The 21,432-nt window shown below is 46.1% G+C and overlaps 1 protein-coding gene across 1 annotated transcript in view; it reads right to left on the bottom strand.

The window, feature by feature from the left end:
• Positions 1 to 21,432, bottom strand: part of IBTK (inhibitor of Bruton tyrosine kinase) — a 1,971,965-nt gene that overhangs the window by 1,630,251 nt on the left and 320,282 nt on the right. Inside the window, exon 8 of the mRNA XM_069606314.1 lies at positions 3,506 to 3,686. Within this exon, the coding sequence (XP_069462415.1) occupies positions 3,506 to 3,686 (181 nt within the window). The remainder of the gene's footprint in view (positions 1 to 3,505; positions 3,687 to 21,432) is intronic.

Raw genomic sequence — 21,432 nt, forward strand, 5'->3', positions numbered from 1 at the left:
GTTTACACTTCTGTCGACGAGCACCGCTAGGAAAGAAGCTGCCACTTCAACGCCGTAGTTCACCCTGTTCTCTGTCGGACGTTCGACGACCCGTGACTCCTGCCTTAAAGGAAGGACACTCAAGAAGGGCCGTTGATTCCCTGATGATGAACGCTACAACGCCAGGTACTTTGGTCTTGCAGAACTATTGGAAAGTCTCTTGTGAACAATATATGGACTGGGCTTGTGATATATCTTTATTCTACAGGTTGCCCAGGGGGGGGGGGGGGGATCTCCACACAGAACTTGTCTTGGTGGGGGCCAGCAATCTGCCAATTGTTCTAACCAACTGCTTTCCTCTTACCTCTAACAACTTTAACATTGCACAGCAGAATTTGTTTTTGGCCAATGTTCGGTGCATAGACTATGGCTATTGTGACAAGCGCTCCATTAAACCATCCTTTTACAAAGAGATACCTCCCTCCCCTGTCAGATTTGGTCTTAATTGCAATTGTACTCGCTTGTTCACTAAAATGCCAGACCCCTTGCTCTTGTTCCTGGCACATGTAAAGAATTGGTGTGGGAAATCTTTTGTGCACTCTCTGCGTGTGTCTTTCCCTACTAAGTGCTTTTCTTGCAGGCACGCTACATGGACTTGCAAATGAGAGAGCTCCCGAAAGTCTACCTCACTTTTGCGATGAGTTAAGGCCCTTCACGTTATATGCCAGGACTTTGAAGGTTGTTGCCTTACAAAATGAAGCATTAAGTTCAGCTGAGATCCCCAAACCTGCTCTTACCCATCTCTCCTCCCGTGAACCTGTGAACATGTGCTGTGACAATGAACATTTTCTGCCATTCGTTCCGGGACTATGGCTTTAAAGACTTGTTGCACCCATCCGTGAAGGTCTGACCCCTCTACTCCCTCCGGTGCACCTCGTATGTGGAGGGTCTGCCGGCACAATTTTCAAGGTCCTCTATAGGTGTTACTAGAAGCAACATGTGTTTGGTGCCGGCAAGCTCACCCTGGAGGTGGAGGACATCTTCCTACAGAGACTGTAATGTTGTATCGATGTCCCTTACTCGTGCGTTAAGTTGTTTTGTGTCTTGGACTAGGTCAGCAATCTATTTTGTCCTTCAGCGCTGGTCTTCATCTCTGCCCGTAGCGACAGCACAAGCTCCTCCTTCAGCTCAGTTTTAAGGCTATGAAGGCAGTCAATGAGATCCACCTTGGAAAGCCCTGCAGGTTAGCTCGGTGACTTTTTCGCCATCGCTCCTTCCGCCTTTGCTGGTTCAGCAACCTTTCTTGTGCATTGTTTCACTGCTGCTGTCTGCCCCGGAGTAGCCCAAAGGTTGCTCAAAGTTTGGTCCTGTGTGCCCCATTTTGTCTGCGTTGTTACATCTGCTATCGGAGTGTAGCCAGCGCGGACACCTTCCATAAAAAGTGATTGTTGTTCCCGAGTCAATCTGCTGTGGGCACCAGGACACACGTATAACACAGCTCTTTAGATTTACTTCATCTGCACGGCCCCTTCATGCACCTGTATTTGAGCACTAGCTCCGAATACTGTGTGTCATTTCCCCTGTGCAGCTCACACTGCTGATCGACTGCCAATGATTGCTGCGTTCTGTCCAACTCTACAATTCAGCAATTCTCAGTATGCCAATGCAGATGTGCTGTCAATCAGGACTAGGCAAGTGCTACAGCACTACAGATCCACCATCACACTGTCTTGCCAAAACCAGATAAACGATAGATTGTATGGGCTTCTGGGGCTTTTGTGCTTTCCACACGGCACTTCCACTGTCTTGGTGGATAGAGCCGCTCACTCGTTATAGGTGCCCTGCACCGACTGCGCAGGCAAGCACTGCCACCTCCTATGCTCGCGCGCAGCACTTGCCATCTGCAGTGTCCTTTGCTGCTGGGTGCTCCGACGCCCTACGCACTGAAGGGGTTTTCTCAGACACGGGGCACACTGCTTGTACGTTGCCAGCCGGTAGGCTCCGGCCCACCTGTGGCGTCTCACGGCCCGCTGCAGCCTTTTCAAGCAGAAATCGCTGCGTGGGTCCGGAGGACCAACCGCTCACACCCCGCTCATTTTCAGATGGCATGAGGCCAAAATTTGCACATATTTGGAGCCCGCTATCCGTTGGTATTGCAGCGGCTATCTTAGGCGGCCATCTTCAGCGGCCCCTAGCCACGCCTCCTCTTTAAGACTATTCAACCAGGAGAAGTGAGTCATTTTCCTGGTCCCAGCTTTTGTTAAATCAGAAGCTATTTCAAAAGATTGTTAGAAAATAGCCCAAAGACTGAACCCGCTGAACCAGGAGAAGCGAGTAATTCTCCCGGTGACCTTTTGTTTATTGAATATCTTTGGTTCGTGGAAGGGTCAGAATAGGATAGTCTTTGGACTGAGGACGGACACTTTAGTTGACAACCACCCTGATTACAAGCACCCAAGTTAAAATTCAGTTAAGTAGGGAAACCCTTTAGTCGTAGGGAGAGAAAGGTCCTTTTCCTTTTTGTTAAATAAGGATTCTTGAATTGAAATGCTACCCGTTTGTCCGACTCCTTCTTCTGACTTTCCACAACCATCAGTTAATAATGCACTAAACTAGAAACGGTTTGGGAAGACATTATCCACCTTATATTGCACTCCAGTAAGATCCTGCCACACCCCAAAGGCATTCGTACTAAGCACCAATGTGGGTTAACCATATAAAATCTGTGTAGTCCAAAGCGTACTCTGTTCTAATACGTTGAAAGATATTGTGCAACTTTTGAAGAACCTTTAGAACCAAACAGGAATTTATCCATGTTTGTGAGCCAACTAATTTTGGTGCATCTACAAAAACAGAACTGAAACAGAAGCACAGTTCCCTCTACCTCAGCTTAGAACATTTGTTCTAAGTAGCCTGAAGATTGAAGTGCAAAATGAATAGTCTTGGGCCACCGTCCAGTGCACGTACAATAACGTCTAACATTTGATCTAGAACAGTCCACGTCTTTATGTGGCTTACCAAATAGGCAAGTTATAGACGTAGTGATCATTGGTCCTAATTGCAAAGTCTGTGATTAAGGAAAGGTGGCAGGGAATGCTGTTCCAACTCTAAGCCACGTTTACAAATGAAACAGAGTTGGAGGCCATCTGTGCCTTAATCTATCAATTGGAATTGATAATGAATATATTACAGTTATACTTTGTGAATCTGTCCATGTGGAAAAAAGGGCAACAAACCTGAACAGATAAAACAGCAGCTGTAAGACAAAAGTAGAAAAACAGTAAAGGTATACCACATTATAGTATCAAGACAAAGAAGTTAGCACACAAAATGTCATATGTTATATAGATTCTACTGACAAACTTGTAGCGTACTCCACAAAAAGCTATGTGGATCCATGTGAGCAATGAACATGTCAATCAATCGAAAATCATTTACATTTTGCTAATCTGTGATGCAGCAGCTCCCAAAGACAAATGATGTATATTGTTAGCTTAGTCAATAATTCAGATTGAAATAAACATACTTTGATGCCAGCTTCTTGCACTGATAATCCGAAAGCAGGTAAAGATCTCCTCTTTCACTGACGCAGACTGTAGCGCCATCACTTGCAGCAACCAGCGAGAGACTGATGTCTTTATGATAAAGAGCAGACACCTGGCGAGGACTGGTTACACATTTCTCACCATTGGGATCCAGCAGGTACCCTTGGAAATAAACAACGGCATTCTTATCTTATTCAACATCATATAAGTGCATACTTAGTTGCCATACCTCAAACAGAGATGTCAAGAGTGCAGAAAAAGAGCACAACAGAGAAAGCTGCACATTCTAGAGAGATTGTTCTTTAAGAGGGTCACACATATGGAAAAACAGAACACTTTATTTTGCCCAAAATAGCCATAAAATATAGGTTAAAAAACGTAAAAATCAGAATAAATCCACTACCATATTTACTTAAAAATAGGTAAAGTTAACAGATGGGAAGCTGCGAGAAATGAAGGGAGGTGCAGGAACTATACAGAGAAGAGGCAAATGGAAGAGTGGAGAGTGAAATTGTGTTGAACCTCTTCTAATAATTTGAGGTAAGCCTTCCAATGTGTTTTACTTGTTAAATTAGTATATATAATTACACTTTCTACAGGCCTATTGAAGAACATTTAACTTTAATGTGATCAACCTTGAGTAAAGTGTTGACGTGCTACACATTCTATTGTGATGTACCGGAGTTAACTTTATATTAACAATAGTTCATACAGGTTCCGTCCTCTCTTCGATTTACTTCAATATAAAAGGATAGGAGGTTTACTTCATACACTTTAAATCTCTTTGTAGCGTTTGACAACATTATCACAAAGTGCTGATAGAGCAACGTTCATGGTCTGCAGGAAGCAGAGACACTGCCCTCAAAGGGTGTTAGGAAAGATCTCTTTTTGCAACTTCCCCTCCATTGTTTCTATGGACCACCTTGTTCTTGTTGCTCTATTTTTGAACCTGTTCTGACTTTTTGAAGGGAAGCAAAACCCTCAGCTTAACTCTTGTCTTTGTTAATGTGTTATGGGGAAACTGATCAGTCCTTCAGGCTATCAGTATTCAGAAACTATGTTGTTCCATTTTGCATTCTGTAGCTTTTTAACAATGCACACAAAATCTCACAATGCAGTGTAATGGGAATACTTTTTTATCACCCTAGCTTTTTACACTTGGGATTTCTGGTTAATTTAATATGTGCCTAAAGACAAGCTGGTGGCAGCATATACATTTTTCTCAATTTTGCATTCCTTTTAGTATGCACATTCACGTGTACTGAATATGGCTACTAAACGTGGCGAGTGGCCACAAATGACCATGACATGAGATTTTCGCTTGTTTTTTTGCCATATTGTTGTTTGGCTTTATAGGACGGTCTACTCCTATTCCACATCCCTGGTGCGAGAGACTCTAGGTGTGTGGCCTGAGTGGACCCATTAGCTGTCCCTGATCAGACAACTACTGGCTGTTTGATTGGTGCAGATCCTTACCTCTAGCTTGGATTTTGGATCAGAAGAGGACTCCTGCAGCCATTTTTTCAAATCAGCGTTGCAAAGAATCCCTCATGGGACAACAGTTAACTGAAGATCTGAAGAAGACTCCTGAAGAGGCCTGGCATCCCTTCCTGCGTCTGGCCCAGTGAAGCCCAGTTGGACTACATGATCTTCGAAGACCCTGAGCGGTGCTTCAGCCCTTGGACAAGTGGAACCAACTAGTCTCAACGCCTTCAAGGATCCAGCCGTCCTGAGCCTTCGGATGTGTCCCTGGCCCACCCGGTGAGCTACCTCGTCAGGACCGTCGCCGTTCTATGGTTACACCCAGAACTTTGGTTATCGCCAACAAGTGTCACAACTCGAATTCCCTCTGAATTTCAGCATCCCAGGATCAAGGGATCCTGTCCTAGAGAAGCTCCTGTAACCGGAAGGATGCCTGCGTTCGTTTATGTGCAGAGGCCGACGCTGGTACTCTCGCCTTCCCCCTCCTGTGAAGTGTCCTGAGAAGGCCTGCATCAGTGTTTCTTGCATTGCTTCATCGCCAGGGCTTGCACCTGTACTGGACCAAAGAATCCTTGCACCCAAAGCTCCTGCGCACTACCAGAGGCCGTTTCCCCTGGTCACATGGGAGGAGGTTACCAGCTGGAAAACAGTGATCGCTGTTATTGGTATTGTTCATTTATAAAGCGCCCATACACAGGCAGTGTTTGAAAGCCCTCAAGGAGGATGGGAACATGGGGGGAAAAAAAACAGTCGCTCAAAGCCCTTGAAATTCCGAGGCAGAATAAATGCGTAAAATACATTAAACAGTTTGAGAAACAGCAAATAGGCCGGAAGGCAATTCTGCAGTCTTACCAGTCCAATTAAGGGGTGAAGAGAGAACAGACAGACTACTTCAGGCACGGTGCGTATGCATCGTGCAAATACACAGACGGTCACAGGGAGGGAGATGTCCACTCTCTTGGGTTATTTATCAAGTGCAGTGAGTGTGGATGGGGAGTAGGGCCCTGAGGCAAGTGCGAAAGAGGACTGGCGGGGGTGCCAGGGACCTGTGAGACTCTGAGATACACCAGGCTGCCAGTCAGCAAGCTCTAAGGAAGAGGAGGTGATGAGAGAGAGGGGAAGAGCAGAGAACTAGGTTAGCATGGTAGAGGGGGAGAGAAGGAAGAGAAGAGGAAAGTCTTTAGGATTTACCAGAACTTAAGAAGATCAGGCTTAAGATGGAGAGCAGCAGGGAGGCTATTCCAGAGGGAGGCACCTGCCGAGGATAAGGATCTCCGTCCAAATCTCTGCTTGGAGAACCGGCTCACTCGCAGAAGGTTGGAGGTAGAAGAACAGAGGTCTTGTGAGGGACAGTATTTAGATAGGCAGCATTGCAGGTAGGTAGGTTCCAGGCCCCAGAAAGCCTTGTGAACAATGCAGAGGGTCTTGAACTTGATATTTGCAGCCACAGGGAACCAGTGAAGGGATTTCAGAGCTGGAGAGATGCGGTCCCTGGGCTTAAGGCCAAGGATAAGTCTTGCAGTTCTGTTCTGGATGTGTTGCAGAGAACGTAGGGCAGAAGAGGGGAGGATGAGGAAGAGGCTGTTGCAATAGTCCAGCCTAGAGAGAACCAGGGCTCTGGAGGCTGTGAGCTAATAGGGGAAAGGGTGAAAAGGTAGAGTACTTCTGAGGAGGTGTAGCTGATAGTTTGACTTTTTGGAGATGTCCAAAATATGAGAGAAGGAGAGAGTCGAGTCGAAAATGACCCCAAGGTTTCTTGCCTCGCAGGTGGGTGTGGGCGCAGGCCAAGGGAGGCCGGCCAGAGTGAAAGTGGGAAAGCGGGAGCAGGGGTCCCAATGCAAACGATCTCAGTCTTACCGGCGTTGAGGCAGAGGTCGTTTGCAGCACACCATGAATGAATAACAGACAGTCAGATATGAGCGACGAGGAGGCGGATGAGGGTAGCCTGAAAGACAGTTGTGGGTCATCCGCGTACCATTGAAAGTTAGAGGTGAAAGTGGCAATCACACGTGCCAGGGCAGCCATATAGACGTTGACGAGCCATGGGGATAGGTTAGATCCCTGGGAAGCGCCACAGGTTGAGAGAGCAATAGTCAAGAGAAAGGCTCAGAGTACCACCTGCGATGGGCGGTCGGAGAGAAAGCAGGTTAACCACGCCAGAGCCTGACCTGTGATTCGCAGGGTGTCACAGAGATGTGCAATCAGGATGTTGTGGTTAACCATGTCAAAGGCAGAGGATAGGCCATGGAGAATGAGGACAGAGGGAGTCAAGATTTGAGAGCAGATTTTCACAGGTGTGCACTAAACAGACTGATGGTCATGGAAGCAACCAATAGATTCAGTGTGGAGTGTCAGCTGTGAGATCGCCAACTTCTCCAGGAGTTTGCCCAGGAAAGGAGTTATGGAGATAGGGTGGTAGTTTGCCAGAATGGAGGGCGCACCAGGCAGTGCTTAAGGGCAGTTGTGAAAACTCCAGTGGAAAAGGAGAGATTGCAGAGATTAGGCAAGGCTGGGGAGAGGGAGTTAATATTGTCTTTAATAGTTTTAGAGGGCCAGGGGTCAACCTGTTTGGATGAAATCTCCATAGATCGGACTTGTCTGATGACCTCATCAGGTGTGACATGAGAGAGAGAGAGAGAAGAGAGTAAATGGAGGGGGGGTGGTAAGGGAGGCTCCGGTGTTGGTGTATGCTGTGGTGAGGATGAGAGGGTGGAAAGCATGTCTTGGGTTTTTGTGGTGAAGTGTGCAGCCAGGGCCGAGCAAAGGTCCTAGGTGTGTGTGTGTGTGTGTGCGTGACAGAAGAAGACGCTGCTGCAGGCTTGGCCAGTTCCTTGCTGACTTTAAAAAGTTCAGCCGTGTTGTTTGATGCCGCAGAGATGCAGGCTTCCATAAAGACTTTTTTTGGAGCGGATGCAAAGTCGATATTGCCTTTAAAGGGGGTGGCAGGACAATTTGTCAGATGGTTCGCCTGAAGCGTTCCATTTCCACTCAGCTGCTCTAGCTTGCGGTTAAGACAGCCAGGTCGGAGTCACACCAAGAGTTGCACTTTTTGGAAGGCTTCAGTCGAACCCTCATGACAGGGGCAAGACTGTCAAGAGTGTTGGAGATAGAGAAATTAAGGTTAGCGAGGGTGGGAGTCAGCCGACGGGATGGGTGGAAGAGAATAACTGGAGGCAATGGCAGCCACTGTCACTTTTTTCATGGGTCTGGTGGCTTTGAAGCCAAGTGGCTCTGCCGGTTGTGTTGCTGCAAGAGGAGAGCTTCGGGTGTGTTGAGAGAAGAGAGTGGCCAGTCCAAGAGAAGGAGGTAGTGAGAGGGATAGAGAGAGGGGTGTCAGTAGAGATGAGAGCATCCAAGGAGTGGGCCACAGTGTGTGTGGAGCCAGATGGTAGGAGAGAGAGTCGCAAAGGTTGTGGAAAGGACCGAGGAGTCGGGAGAGTCCAGATGGATGTTCAGGTCACACATCAGGAGGAGTTGAGAGGAGAAGAAAAGTAGGGAGGAGGCCAGGTCAGCCCATTCTGAGAGGAAGAGAGTTGAATGACCTGGTGGCCTATAGAAGGTGGCCATAATGAGAGAAGATTTAGGGGAGAGTGAGAGTCTGCAAACTAGGCAATCGAAGGAGGAGTATGCCCGAGAAGTGAGGATAGACACAGATATCCATTCCGGGAAGATAAGTGCGACTCCCCCACCCGTTTTCCTAAGCCGCCGCGCCGAGAGGATTTTGTCGTCTTCAGGGAGGAGTGCGTCAAAGCTCGTGACACAGCTATCCTTGAACCATGTCTCTGTGATGTGTTGTGGATGGCAAGCACATCAAGGTCCACGAGTTTGAGGTTGCAGGTGTCGGCCGAGTGTTTGACAGCAGAGCGAGTGTTGAGAGTGGCAATATGGAGCAGCTTGCCCTCTTTTAAGGTCTTCCTCGGGAGACTACTGTCCCCTGTGCCCCCCACCCACACGAGGGTGGAAAGAGGGCAGGGGGATAGTGAACGATGGCGGAGAAGCCAATGCCGACAAAGGCGCTGTGAAAGTACAGTACAGTATGCTTCATCCCCTCTCCTAGTGAGTCCCCCCAGCATTTTTTGCTGGACTTCTGGACCTTTTTCTTTAAATCCTGAATGAGTGGAAGCTTTTTCCACTCATTCATTTTTTATAGGCTCTATCTTTTGTTCTCTGTGTCTCCGTTTTTCTATGGAGTCTACTTTCCTCCATATCTTGTTTAAGGCATCTGGATTTTACTTTTACAGCACACAGCTCCTTATGGACAGTGTTGCTAGGAACCCTTTGGGTTCTCCTTTGAGATTCTTACTTTATCCTTACGTTCTACTGTTCTTAAGGATAGATACTTTGTATCTCTCCTAAAACTGTATATTCTGAGAGATTGGCACACATCACCTTATGTAGAGTGCCAAAGGGATATATCTCTGTTCCTGTGACTTTTTAGTCACAGACAACCCTCTACCATGGTTGTTCTTGGTTAGCCCTTCTTCTACCATTCTGGGACGGGGAGGTCTGTGTGTGTGTGTGTTTTGCCTTTGGCGTGTCCCTGCCTAGGCCCCAGTGCGTCTGGGCAGGCAGAAAGTGGGGGAGTTTTTCCCTCCCCTGCTCCTTGTCTGCCCGAGTGCCTGAATGGAACCAGCTCCCACTGGGGGTCTGGTTGTCCCCATTGGACAGCCACCCACCCCTTCTTGTGAACTGTTGATAGAGGAGTGTGTGCTGAAACTGAATAAAAGGGAGGTTCCTGAGGTGAAAGGCAAGTTGACCACTGGAAAATGAAGTAATCAAAGAAGAAGACGACCAGAGATGCCTGCATAACCTTTGCAACACTGACTTGACCACTGCTGTCCTGACCTAGTTTTCAAATGCTACAGAGGAACTCCGAAGAGGACGATTCCATCCCTTTGACTGGTGGGAACAACCAGTCCTTAGATGAACTACAATCAGCACATCTCCCGAGGTCCAGTGACTTTCCAGAGCTGCTGACCATGAATACCAGGAGACCTCCGACCCAATCATAGTGCATCGTCTTTGCTGAGCGCCAGGTGAATCTCGTCCAAGTCCCCTCACCAGACTACAGGACTCCAGGAATCGAAGAACATTGCCCAGGCGAATCGTGTCCTTTGTTGGTGCTGCAGAAAATAAAATGTCTCCAGGGTGAGTTGTAAAAAGGTCCAATCCACCTTGTCAGACGTGTGCCGTCTCCTCAGTGTGTTGGGCCTCCAACTTCCTCCGGGCCAATTGTAGGGCGCGTTGGGTCCTCTTTTGTTTTGGCCCAAACTTCGCAAACTCGTCTTGGCAAACTAACTGTCCGCTAAAACGCTCCTCTGGGTTAATCACAATCTATCGGACCCGATCCCCTTAACCTGTGGAACCAGACAGGGATGCCCTTTGTCTCCGCTCCTGTTTGCCTTAATGATGGAGCCCCTCGCCAAGTGGGTTCGTTGGACCCAGGCATGAAGGGCCTGCCCATCGGTGCCTCCCAGCACAAGATTGCACTCTATGCTGATGTCCTGTTATTTATAAGACATTGCCCCTCCCTCACATCAGCCCTTAAAGAGCTCCGCAGATTAGGGCGGGTGGCGGGCTTTACCATCAACTTTGGGAAATTAACAGCCTTGGGGCTGGGCCTGGAGCCTGGGTAACGGGCGATCTTAGAACCCCTATGCCCGAGCCAATGGAGCGAGAAATCTATTCCCTACCTCGGGGTCCGGATCCCTGCCCGTCCTAGAGACGTATATAAAGTGAACTTCCCCCCGCTCTTTAAAGAGCTAGAGAAAGATCTTGAATGCAGGACCTCACAGGAGATCTCGCTCATTGGGCGGATCACCGCCTGCAAGATGAATCTCCTCCTACGATTCCTCTATGCCTGCTCTTCCCACCCCACTAAGATTCCACTGCTCCCCCCCCTATGTATGCAGAGGAAAATGCTCTGGTTGATTTAGAAAGGTAGGAAAGCGAGGATCTCCCAAAAGACTGAGGGCCAGTTCTAGATTGGGAGGCCTGGGGGTCCCTGACCTACGCAAATACCAAGTAGCGTCACAATAAGCACGTGTTCGGGCGTGGGTCATAACCTCCAGTCGCCCGAAATGGGTAGAGCTAGAGCAATCCTACCTCACACTCCTTCGCTTTCTTCCACACATCCTGCCTTCGCTGCGGAGGGCCTTGGTTGGGACCCTGGCCTCCAACAAGCATACCCTTAAAACGTGGGACTGGGCGCTAAAACAGAAGGGTATCCCGCGCGGCCTGGGCCTCTCTCCTCCCCGATCTTCCACAACCCAGCCTTTTCTCCAGGCTTTCACCCACTGAACTTCAAAAATGGGACTACTGAGGGGCTTGAAATCCTGGGACAACTCTTGGAAGATGGCCAACCCTGTTCCTTTGAACAATGCAAAGTGGCCTTTCAACTAACTGAGACAGACAAGTTCTCTTATGTGCCACTTTGTCACTGGTGCTCCAATCCCCAAACTCGACAGGCAGCTATGTGTGCCCCCGGCCCCCTTGAACTTATCCTAATGGACCTGCCGCAGCAGGGGACTATCTCCTTGTTTTACAAACTGTTGCATGAGGACACACTCACCATGAGACCCCCCCCCCAATAAGGCACAATGGGAGGCAGACAAATGGAACCCTCTGGAGGACCAACATTGGGTAGACATTGTCCAGGACGCACTCCTCTTCCTTGTGCATTACCAATCGAGAATGTGCCCACAAACTACTTCTGCAATGGTACTACCCCTGTGTGCATCGCTTTAATCGGTCCTTTGACCCCCAGTGTTGGCGCAAATGTGGGCAGCCAGGATCATATTTTCATATATGGTGGACATGCCCCCACCATACAATCCTTCTGGGCCCAATGCATCTCTGTGATAGAAGCTATCACCCAAGTGGTGATCCCTAGGGAGCCGGAAACCAGCCTACTAGGTGCCCGAGCACCTGCGGCCTACCCGAGATTAGGGAGAACAGCTAACCTTATGCTGCTTCTATTGGCTGGGAAAATTACAATTGCCTGTACCTGGAAAGCTACAAAGGGCCAGTCTATGACTCTTTGGAGGATCAAACTTTGGGACATTCTGGTTGCAGAAAAAGTTACGGCAGCCAAGGCAGGCCACCTACACCAATTTGAGAGCATTTGGGTGCCACTTCTAGACTACAATCAGAATTTCCCGGCAATGTCCCAAAAACCCAGAGCAGCCCAATGGGCCCTACGTTCAGGCATTGACCTAATCACGGACGGGCCTGCCCAACTGAACCCGGAGGGGAGTTGAACTGGAGGTGGGGGCGTGGGGGGTTTTGGAGGGGGGGGGAGTGAACTCTGGGGTTTCCAGACTACTCTCATTTAGTCCTACTGTATTGGTCATTTTGTGTCTAATGTATGTCTATACTGTAATCACTTGTGCAACCGGTTTAAAATAAACATATAAAAAATAAAAAAACTAAGGTACTGTGGGGAGAAAAGGTATCACTTACCTTTATCCAAGAAGTCGCTCCAAAGCGTTGGAGTGCACGTAGAGCTGCTGCTTGTGTCCCTTTTGCAAGTCCTTTAACAGGGTCTCCACCGTTGAGTTATTCTTCCAGTATCCTTCTAGAGACTGAAAGTATCCTCAGGAACTTTTGCTGTTCTGCTGCTTTGAAAGACTGAGCCCTCTCCAAACTGCCTTTTAGCTAGGGTTGCGAATTAGGCTTCAAGTGTTAACTTGCACAAAAACTGCCACTAGAACTTTAAGCTCTACTACTGTTTGACTAAACAGCCGTTTTCTTTCCAAAGACTTATTCTTATGTGGTTTTGCCAATTAAATACACTTATGTTATATCTTTGTGTGTGCGTGAGTGAGCATTATAACCAATGATATGGTACAGCTGTCATTAGTATGAAAAGCTGTAATAATTGTAACCACGAGCAACTGCAAACTAAGCAGTGGCCTTTGAAAAGCATCTACAAGTAATCTTATGTGTTTTGGTTTAATGTGCCAAGTATTTTGAAATGTGTAAGTGTTTCTTTGAATTGCATTACTAGCTGGGTTTAGTGTACTTGTAGTGTACTAGTGTACAGCACACATCTTCCTCTTATGATAAGCCTGACTGCTCTTCCACTCTACCAAATTTCCATGAGTAGTACATACTGATACTAGGAGTTGGGGATCTATATACCATTGGGATAGTTTTATAAATTCTACCCCAAAGTGGACTTTAGGAAAACTCACCAACACTGGCTCCATCAGATTTATCACACAGTCCAGCCCATAAGTTGTGCTGCATAAAACAAGATTTAATATCTACTCATTAACCAAGGAAGGAGCACCTTTCATACCAGCTCTGGTTCTCCCAAACTAACCCTAGCCTATCCTTCCGAAGAATGTCCTGTATGCATGTACCATGCTTAAGTTACCATGTCAAAATGTATATTACTCAAATGTAAAGAAATGTAAAGGCACTATCAGTCCTACATGTATGAACTTGAAGTTTCAATAATTTACTCCCTACATTTTTGCAGTTGGGAATAAAACAAACTTTAAAGAACAAATTGTATATCCCATTCCCAATACGGGAATTTCTTTAGGCGAGTAAAATATGTCTATATTACCTTCATGGGGATTCTGATTCTCTTAGTCCTTGTTCGTACTGGTTGGGAAGCCTGCTTGTGCAGGCGGGTCTGAAAAAGTTGACTCAAAAAGATAGATACACCTTTAAGAACTTTTGAGTGATGGGACTATAATGCGGGCAAGCGCCCCTCCACACGCCAGTTCCACCCTTCATCCCTGCATCACCAACTGCCCACACCCAGTTCCCTTCAAGTGTCAACTTTTACTCCCATTGATACCAGAAAGGACCTAAAGGGCATTACGTCGTCGAATGAAGCTTTCAAGGAATTTAAACTTCGATCCAAAGCCCAATGGCAAAACCAAACCATTAGCTCAGATATTGCTTCCTTGTGGAAGCCTTCCTGGAAGCAGTCATAATATTTAGATTCTGTTCATATAGGTGTTAATGCCGAAGGCCAGCTCTTCAGGAACCAAGCCTTCAAGTTCAGTAATTGAGGGCATGGGTGAAAGAAGACCTTCCGTCACCAGTATATCTACACTCGCTGTTCGTGCTAGATTCAGCAGATCCGCAAACCAAATCGGATGTGGCCGGAACGCCACTACGGGGATCATTGTAGAATTCTGAGTTACTTTGAACCTCACCAACGTCTTGTATATCAGGGGAAGTGGAGGAAAATCATACAGCATTTTGTTCAACTAGTCCACCTGCAGGGCATCTCCCAAAGAATTACGTCTCTGTCCCCCCCCCCTTGATGCCAATAGGGGACATAAGGCATTGTACTGGTTGCAAAAAGTTCCACTGTCGGACAACCCTGCTTCTGGAAGAGCATTCTCAGAACTGATCGATGCTTTTAGTTCCCATTTGTGTGGAGCAGAGTCTGGTCTGCTCAATTTGTCTGCCAAAACGTTTTTTCCCCAGGCCCAGTACCATACATTTTCCATGACAATACATTTTTTTTATTTATTGGTTAATTATAATGCGTCTATATATAAAAAAAATCTATTCTCGTGGAAAAAGTATGGTATTGAGTGAGGGAAAACCACCTTTGTCTGACGTCCAATCTGGAGAGAAAAAAAAGAACGTCTTGGCAGACAAAGGATGGAAGCAAGACCCTCATTGTTTCTTCACATAAAACATTGCGGTGGTATTGTCCGTAAACATCTTGACCACCTTTCCCTGAACTGAGGGAAGAAATTAATTTGCAGCATAAAAATTTGCTTTCAGCAACATCTATGTGGTTCTTCCTAGCCTGCATTGACTAAAGACCCCCCCACACCCATACTTTGGTGAGTGTTACTACAACTTGATGTGGGGGGTTGAAAAGGAAACCCAGCCAACAGATTTATTTATTTGTTGCACCAAATTAGGGATTATTGAATGAGACATGGTACCGGAATCTACATGCTCCGAGGATCCAACAGCTGATTCCAGTTGCTGGCTAGGTGCCATTGAATAGTCCTCATCAAGTATTGCTTAGGGGCCTAGATGGATGCAACATGCCACCAAACCTACAAGTCTTTGGTACCACCAGGCCGACAGTCTGACGTGTCATGAAAACACATTTGTTGTATCGCCAAAACCCTGTCCAAAGGGGGAAAGGCTTTTCTTAGAGTAGTATCCATTAATGCTCCAATAATCTGAATCGAGACGGGATTTGTTTTGATTTGTCCACGTTTGTCGAGAAACCCAGATCGTACAGTCTGTCGCATGTCTACTGCCCATTCTGCAACACTTTTTCCTCAGATTGGACCTTTATCAGTCAATCATCAATGTAAGGGTAGAGATTAATCTTTCTCCACCGCAGGCAAGCTGCCGCAGAACCCAGAACTTTGGGGAAGACTCTGGGAGCCGTAATTAGCCCGAATGGGAGACTGGGGTATTGGTAGTGTCATTCCCGATGGTAAACCTCAGATATTGTCTCGGGAGGAAAGCTCAGGGGGACGTGCTTGCCTTGGACGCAAGACGACATGGAGCAACACAGGTTCGATTCCCGGGTCTGCGCTCAGAAACCTCTCAGTATTAAGCAGGTTATAAATAACCTATCCTATCATATCATATCATATATTGACAGTGTTCCTTCAAAATGGGTATGTGAAAATATGCATTGTGAAGATCTAGAGATGCCATCCAGTCACTTTGCTGGAGTGCAGCAAAAATATGTACTGTTGCCATATGAAAAGTCTCCAGTAACATAAATTGGTTCAGATCTGAAAGATCTAATATATGTCGAATTCCACCTGTCTTTAGGTAATTATAACATAGCAGGAGTAAAACCCTCGACCCATTTCTTTTTCTGGAACCAATTTGTTAACACCCCAGAGATGGAAGTTTTGGAATCTCTCTGAGAAGCTCCGGAGTTGATTGTTGGAGCTTTGACGGAGAAGATGGTGGTGTAGCAGGCAGGGACAAAGAGTAACCTTGATAAATGATGTTCAATACCCAATCCTCTTGCGTGATGTTTTCCAGAAAACAATCCAGGTTCTCAGAATTTAAAATATTGAAACCTGCCAGAACTGTGACCGTATTGACCTGGCTGAACTGTAAGAAAGAATTAGTATATGATTTGTTACCTTGCGCCTCTCAGGCCTTAGCATTTTTGTCCAACTCATAGCAGGTGAAGGTGCCGGTCCTTTACCCTTTGATCCTAAAGCAGCAGAGACCACAAAGGATTGCGCCAGCAAGTTACTCGTCAATAAACATGGTTCCTCTTTTGGAATCTTATATTTAGCATCCAGAGCTTTAGACACGAGAATCAGAATGGGGTTTTCCCCAATGACTTAATGCTTGTTAAATGGCAGACCCTTTCATAGGTAACAAGGACTGTCTGCTGAGAAGGCAGTTTCCCAAAAACTCCTGCAGTCTCAGGTTTGTGCTTTGGTACAATCTCCAAGGCCTGCATACCCTTTGCTACAATGTCATGAAAAATCTTTGAAGGCAAAACAGGCACATTTTCATCTTTAGAATCTGAGTCTTTTCACCACTTTCAGCTTCTTGTTAGGAGATGCACTTCCCTCTCCTTCAACCGTAACTGATCTGGGCAATGTTGGTGTTTCTGTGGATCTCACCTAATCAAGAGCCTCAGCAGTCCCCATTTTGTCTTTAATACGTTGAGCTACAACCTCAAGGAAAGAGTCAGACAGCATGGTCTCAAGCACCGTAGCTGTACTTTCTTTAGCCATATCAGAAGGTTCCCCTTGGATATCTTCTGGTCTCGGTACATGTATTTTGGTCAACACCAGCTGTGGTGTGGTGTGGTTTGAATTGGCTCAAAGATCCTCTCAGTGGCACGAAAACATTGAGAAAAATTCTCTGGTGCCCTGGGCCTTCCTGGAGTTCCAAAAAGCTCCTCAGGTGGAGCAGTAAAAAACTTTGAAGTATCAAATTACTCAAGAGTCCGAAATGAGATTGTGTCGGTACTGATATTGTATTGGGGCATCTCTCCTTCAAAGATTTGTTTCTCTAGTGCTTCTTCCGAGTAGTCAGCACTGAGCTCGGTACCAACCGAGAATGCTCCTTATGCCTCTTGTGAGGCTTTCTCACTTTTCTTTGGTACTGAAGAACCAGAAAATGTGTCTGTGGTAGCTGATTTGGGTACTAGTGCAGATACAGGGGAGTCGGTCAGTACAGATTCAACCCTGGAGGCTCTTGCCTCTTTAAGACCAATATTGCCCATTTGGTTGCTAACCGAGGCAGAGGAGCTCTTTCCCGGTACTGTAGTGATTTTGTCAGCCGTTAACAAATCTTCTGTTACCTGGTGGATCTTTTCAGATCCCTTTCCACCTGAAGGTGCTAGCTAGCACTTTCCCACCCAGAGATTCTCACAGGTGAAAACACCTGGGGTTTCCCCTTAAGCGATCCTATGAAGACCCAGGAACTGACGTGGCGGTCTTCACCTGGTTATTGAGGGCCGGTGCCGAAACATGTACCTCACCTGCCAGTTTGGTGTCCCATTTACCAATATTGGCCTCCTTCCTGGTCCTTACAAAGCCCTTGGTCGCCTTAGGTACCGGTCCCGGCTGTGAAATGGAAAGGAGAGGACTTTGCAGAGACCTCAGGTGAATTCCATCACAAAAAACACAAGAACTCACAGGGTGATAAATCCCCAGGCATGGGACGCAGGCATGATGAGAATTGGCTGCAGAGAACTGCTTCCTACACTACATAGGGACGCATGTGCGCAATAGAGTGCCATCACTCATAAGTTCTTAAAGGGGCAGCTATCTTTGAGTCCGTTTTTTCCCACCCGCATGCGGATGCAGGTGTTTCCAACCAGTTGGTAAGGAGGGAGAGCAGGACATAAGAGAGCAACACGTTATTTACGCCTGTTAACTTTCTTTCGACAATGTTCCTCCCACGTATTCCTCATCTTTGACACTGGCTGTACAGCTTCAGCTGCTTTAGATTTCTTTTTCGGCAGAGGGCGCTGTGTGTCGTTGGCGTTGAGTCGATGTCCCTCGAAAGGCCTCAGTCGAGGATGAGGTCATCAAGGGCATATATAGCATGTGCAGTGCCCGTTTGCCTCAGTTCCGTTTCCTCCTCTTGTAGCAGAGATACCCGTAAAACACGGGAGTGACCGTACTCAGTCTTGATTGAACGGAAGCTGTAATAGCACAGGAAATTCTACTGAGGGGTAGGTTGGGAGGGTGATGAGGAATAAATGGGAGGAACATCCAGTTGAAAGAACGTTACTAGGGCTAAGTAACTTGTTCTTCGAATGGATTGTGTCCTCCCACGTATTCCTCATCTTTGACAGACTCCCAAAGCAGTATTTGGTTTGGAGGAGGGAGTAGAATTTTAAATCATCAATGTTCATGGACAGAGTGAAGGACTGCTTTGCCAAAAGTACCATCCTGATCAAGGGAAGACTCCAGGCAATAATGCTTAGTGAACATGTGGATGGAAGACCACGTTGCTGGTTCACAAATGTTTCTAATTGGTATGCCCCTTTGAAGGGCTGTAGATGTAGCCATGGCCCTGGTGGAGTGAGCTCTTAAACCTTCGGGAGGGTCTTTTCCTGCCAGCCTGTAACATTCTCATATTGCTAGAATTATCCATCTACAGAAGGTCTGTTTGGTAACAGCCTGACCCAGTTTGTGTCCTGTGTATCCAATGAAGAGTTCGTCATCAATTCGTAACCTCGACATTCTAGAAATGTAAAGCTTAATGCTCTACAAGGGTCTAACCTATGTAGTCTTTCCTCCTCCTTACCAGCATGAGGTGGGGAAACAATTTTCTGACCTAAATGAAAATCAGAAATGATTTTAGGCAAAAAAGAGGGTTTGACCCTTAAATAACCCTATCCTTGTGGAAGATGATAAAGGGTGGCTTGGATGAAAGTGCCTGCAACTCGCTCACTCTACGAGCTGATGTCTGAGCAACCAATAGGATGGTTTTCAAGGTAAATAACCTTAAAGGACATGTGTGCAGAGGTTCAAAAAAGGTGCACACATTAGGAATTTGAAAACCAGATTAAGGTCACAAACTGGAAACTGGAAAGGAGATGGAGGGAACACATTCGTGAGCCCTTTTAGAAATTGAGTCACCAGTGGAATTTTGAAATGGGAACATTCCTCTGACGAGAGCTTAAAAACGGGCAAAGATAAAACATCCAGTGTTTTACATTGAAAAGGATCTACATACTTTTCCTTGCACAAGTCGCAGAATGTATTCCAATGGCAACAGTATAAAGACTTTGTTGCTGGTCTCCTAGCCAAAAGCAAAACTCCATAAAGTCATCCGAGAGGTCCCAATCCTTAAATCTCAGCCTTTCAGAAACCAAGCGTGAAGGTTGAGAGTCTTGACCTCTGGATGGAGAACCCGACCCACCTCTCACGAGAGAAGGTACTGTCTTTGTGAAGGCGTATTGGAGTACAGAATCTACATGTCCAGAAGGTCCGGCTACCAAGTCCTTCTGGCCCAATCCGGGGCAATTGGGATCATGCATTTCCCGAACCTTCTCAACCTCGTGATTACATGAGGAATGACGGGGACTGGAGCAAACGTGGACAGGAGTGGAAACTCCGGGTCCACTACGTATGGTTCTCCTATAGCTCCTTTTGGGGGATATTCCCTGGAGCAATATCTTTCACACTTCTGGTTGACCTCGGTCGTAAACAGATCTACCTCAGGGGTTCCCCAAACGGAGAAGATCTCTTGAAGGACTTCCTGAGCTAGATCCCACTCGTGGGAGAATGTTCTCTGCCTGCTGAGAGCATCCGCCGCCGTGTTATCCTCTCCGGATGAATCCAATAAGCATGTATAAGGATAAATAAACGTTGTGGGCAGTGCTAATAGAGAAGTATGTGCAGAGTTGTGCACCCTGCAATATCGAAATTAATATATGAGACTTGCATTTGTGCCAGCCTTGCGGGTCGCATGGAGAATCTTGTGATCAGAACACAATGCAATCTACCAGTTAGCGAGTTACCATAGAAACAAGAAACAAGGAAAACAATAGAGAAAAGCACTGCAAAAGCGGGAGGAGAACGTCACTATGGATGTGCAACACTAACGTATCCCAAAGCCTTGGGAAACAGCGTTAACAAGCAGTCCGAATGGTTATATAAGTAACAATGCTACGATCATCTGGCAGTCGGAGGCCGTGCAAGCCTCACGTATAGATATTAAGGTAAGCAGGCGAACGGTTGCATGAGTAGTTCCACATTAGGGTAGATGATAACTGAGGCTCATCTTGAGTTAGTGGCAGATCGTGTTTAATTTAATTACTCTACATCCACAGCACAAGGACTAACAGTGAGCCTGGGAAATCATCTAAGAACAGAGATGTAAGGAATGAGAGAGGCACCAAAACGCTTGGCTATTTGTGAAAAATTAATTAAGGTAAGCGTGGTGAAATTTAAATAAAGAAATACGTATAAGGTTGCTAGGTGGGAATAAAGTACGAAATTGTAAAAAAATAAAATAAAAAAAATAAAAACTGGATTTGTTTCTGTTTTTTACCCGACAGAAATCGAGTGCTAGTACTAGTGTGGATGAGTAGCAAGCCTGGACTAGCGCCATAGAGAAAATAAACACAAAAGACCAAGCATCAGCAAAAACAAATGGATTGTTGTTAAAGAATAGCTAAGGTGAGCTTTGGGTGATAAGACTAAAAGAAATCTGATGCAGAATAAAGACAAGGTTACCAATTGTTCGAAAAACACTATTTTGTGTGCTTTACTGACCAACAGATAACGTGTAACATTCCTGAGGTAATAAGCTCCGAGATAGTGTAAACTCGAGATCCTAACAACTGGAAAATAAGTGATCTATGCTCCGTGACATCTACACAGATGGGGAGCATTTTTTTGTTAAACAATGGATAAACTACAAACAGTGGCTATCGCAAAAAGAATATGAGAGGAGGATTAACAATGACCAATATGGCCGACCATTTTTCTCCGGACTGCTCCATTTGAGAGTCGAGTAATCTGTTGCCTTTGTAAGGCGCTGATGATTAGAGTTCTGTATGGAGTGGGACAAATCACAAACAATTAGCAGGCGTCATGTTAGAAATGGAACACTCTGAGAACAAAGCCGTTAATGACATGAAGGGAATGAATCTCCTTGTTTGATTAAAAGAATTAAAAAATAACACTTAATTTGTAAAAAAGCATGGCTAAAACGAAACCAGGCTTTGCTTTGCCTTTTCAGGTGACACCATGACTGATGAAAAAATCACAAATAGTAAGGAATTGAATCATCACTAGCACTGCTCTGCTAGATAAAGAACAGAGCAATGTTAAATGTTGATTGACCGTGACTGAACTGAATACCCCTGAAAAATTTCCTGCATAGTGAATTTGAAAGAATGAATGTTGAGGAATGAAACATATTGGGACGAATGGTGTGAGAGAATAGGATGATTAAGTAGAAAAACAAAAAACCTACA

This window comes from Ambystoma mexicanum, chromosome 4p (assembly GCF_040938575.1).
Source record: "Ambystoma mexicanum isolate Mex_15411 chromosome 4p, UKY_AmexF1_1, whole genome shotgun sequence".
NCBI lineage: Eukaryota > Metazoa > Chordata > Amphibia > Caudata > Ambystomatidae > Ambystoma > Ambystoma mexicanum.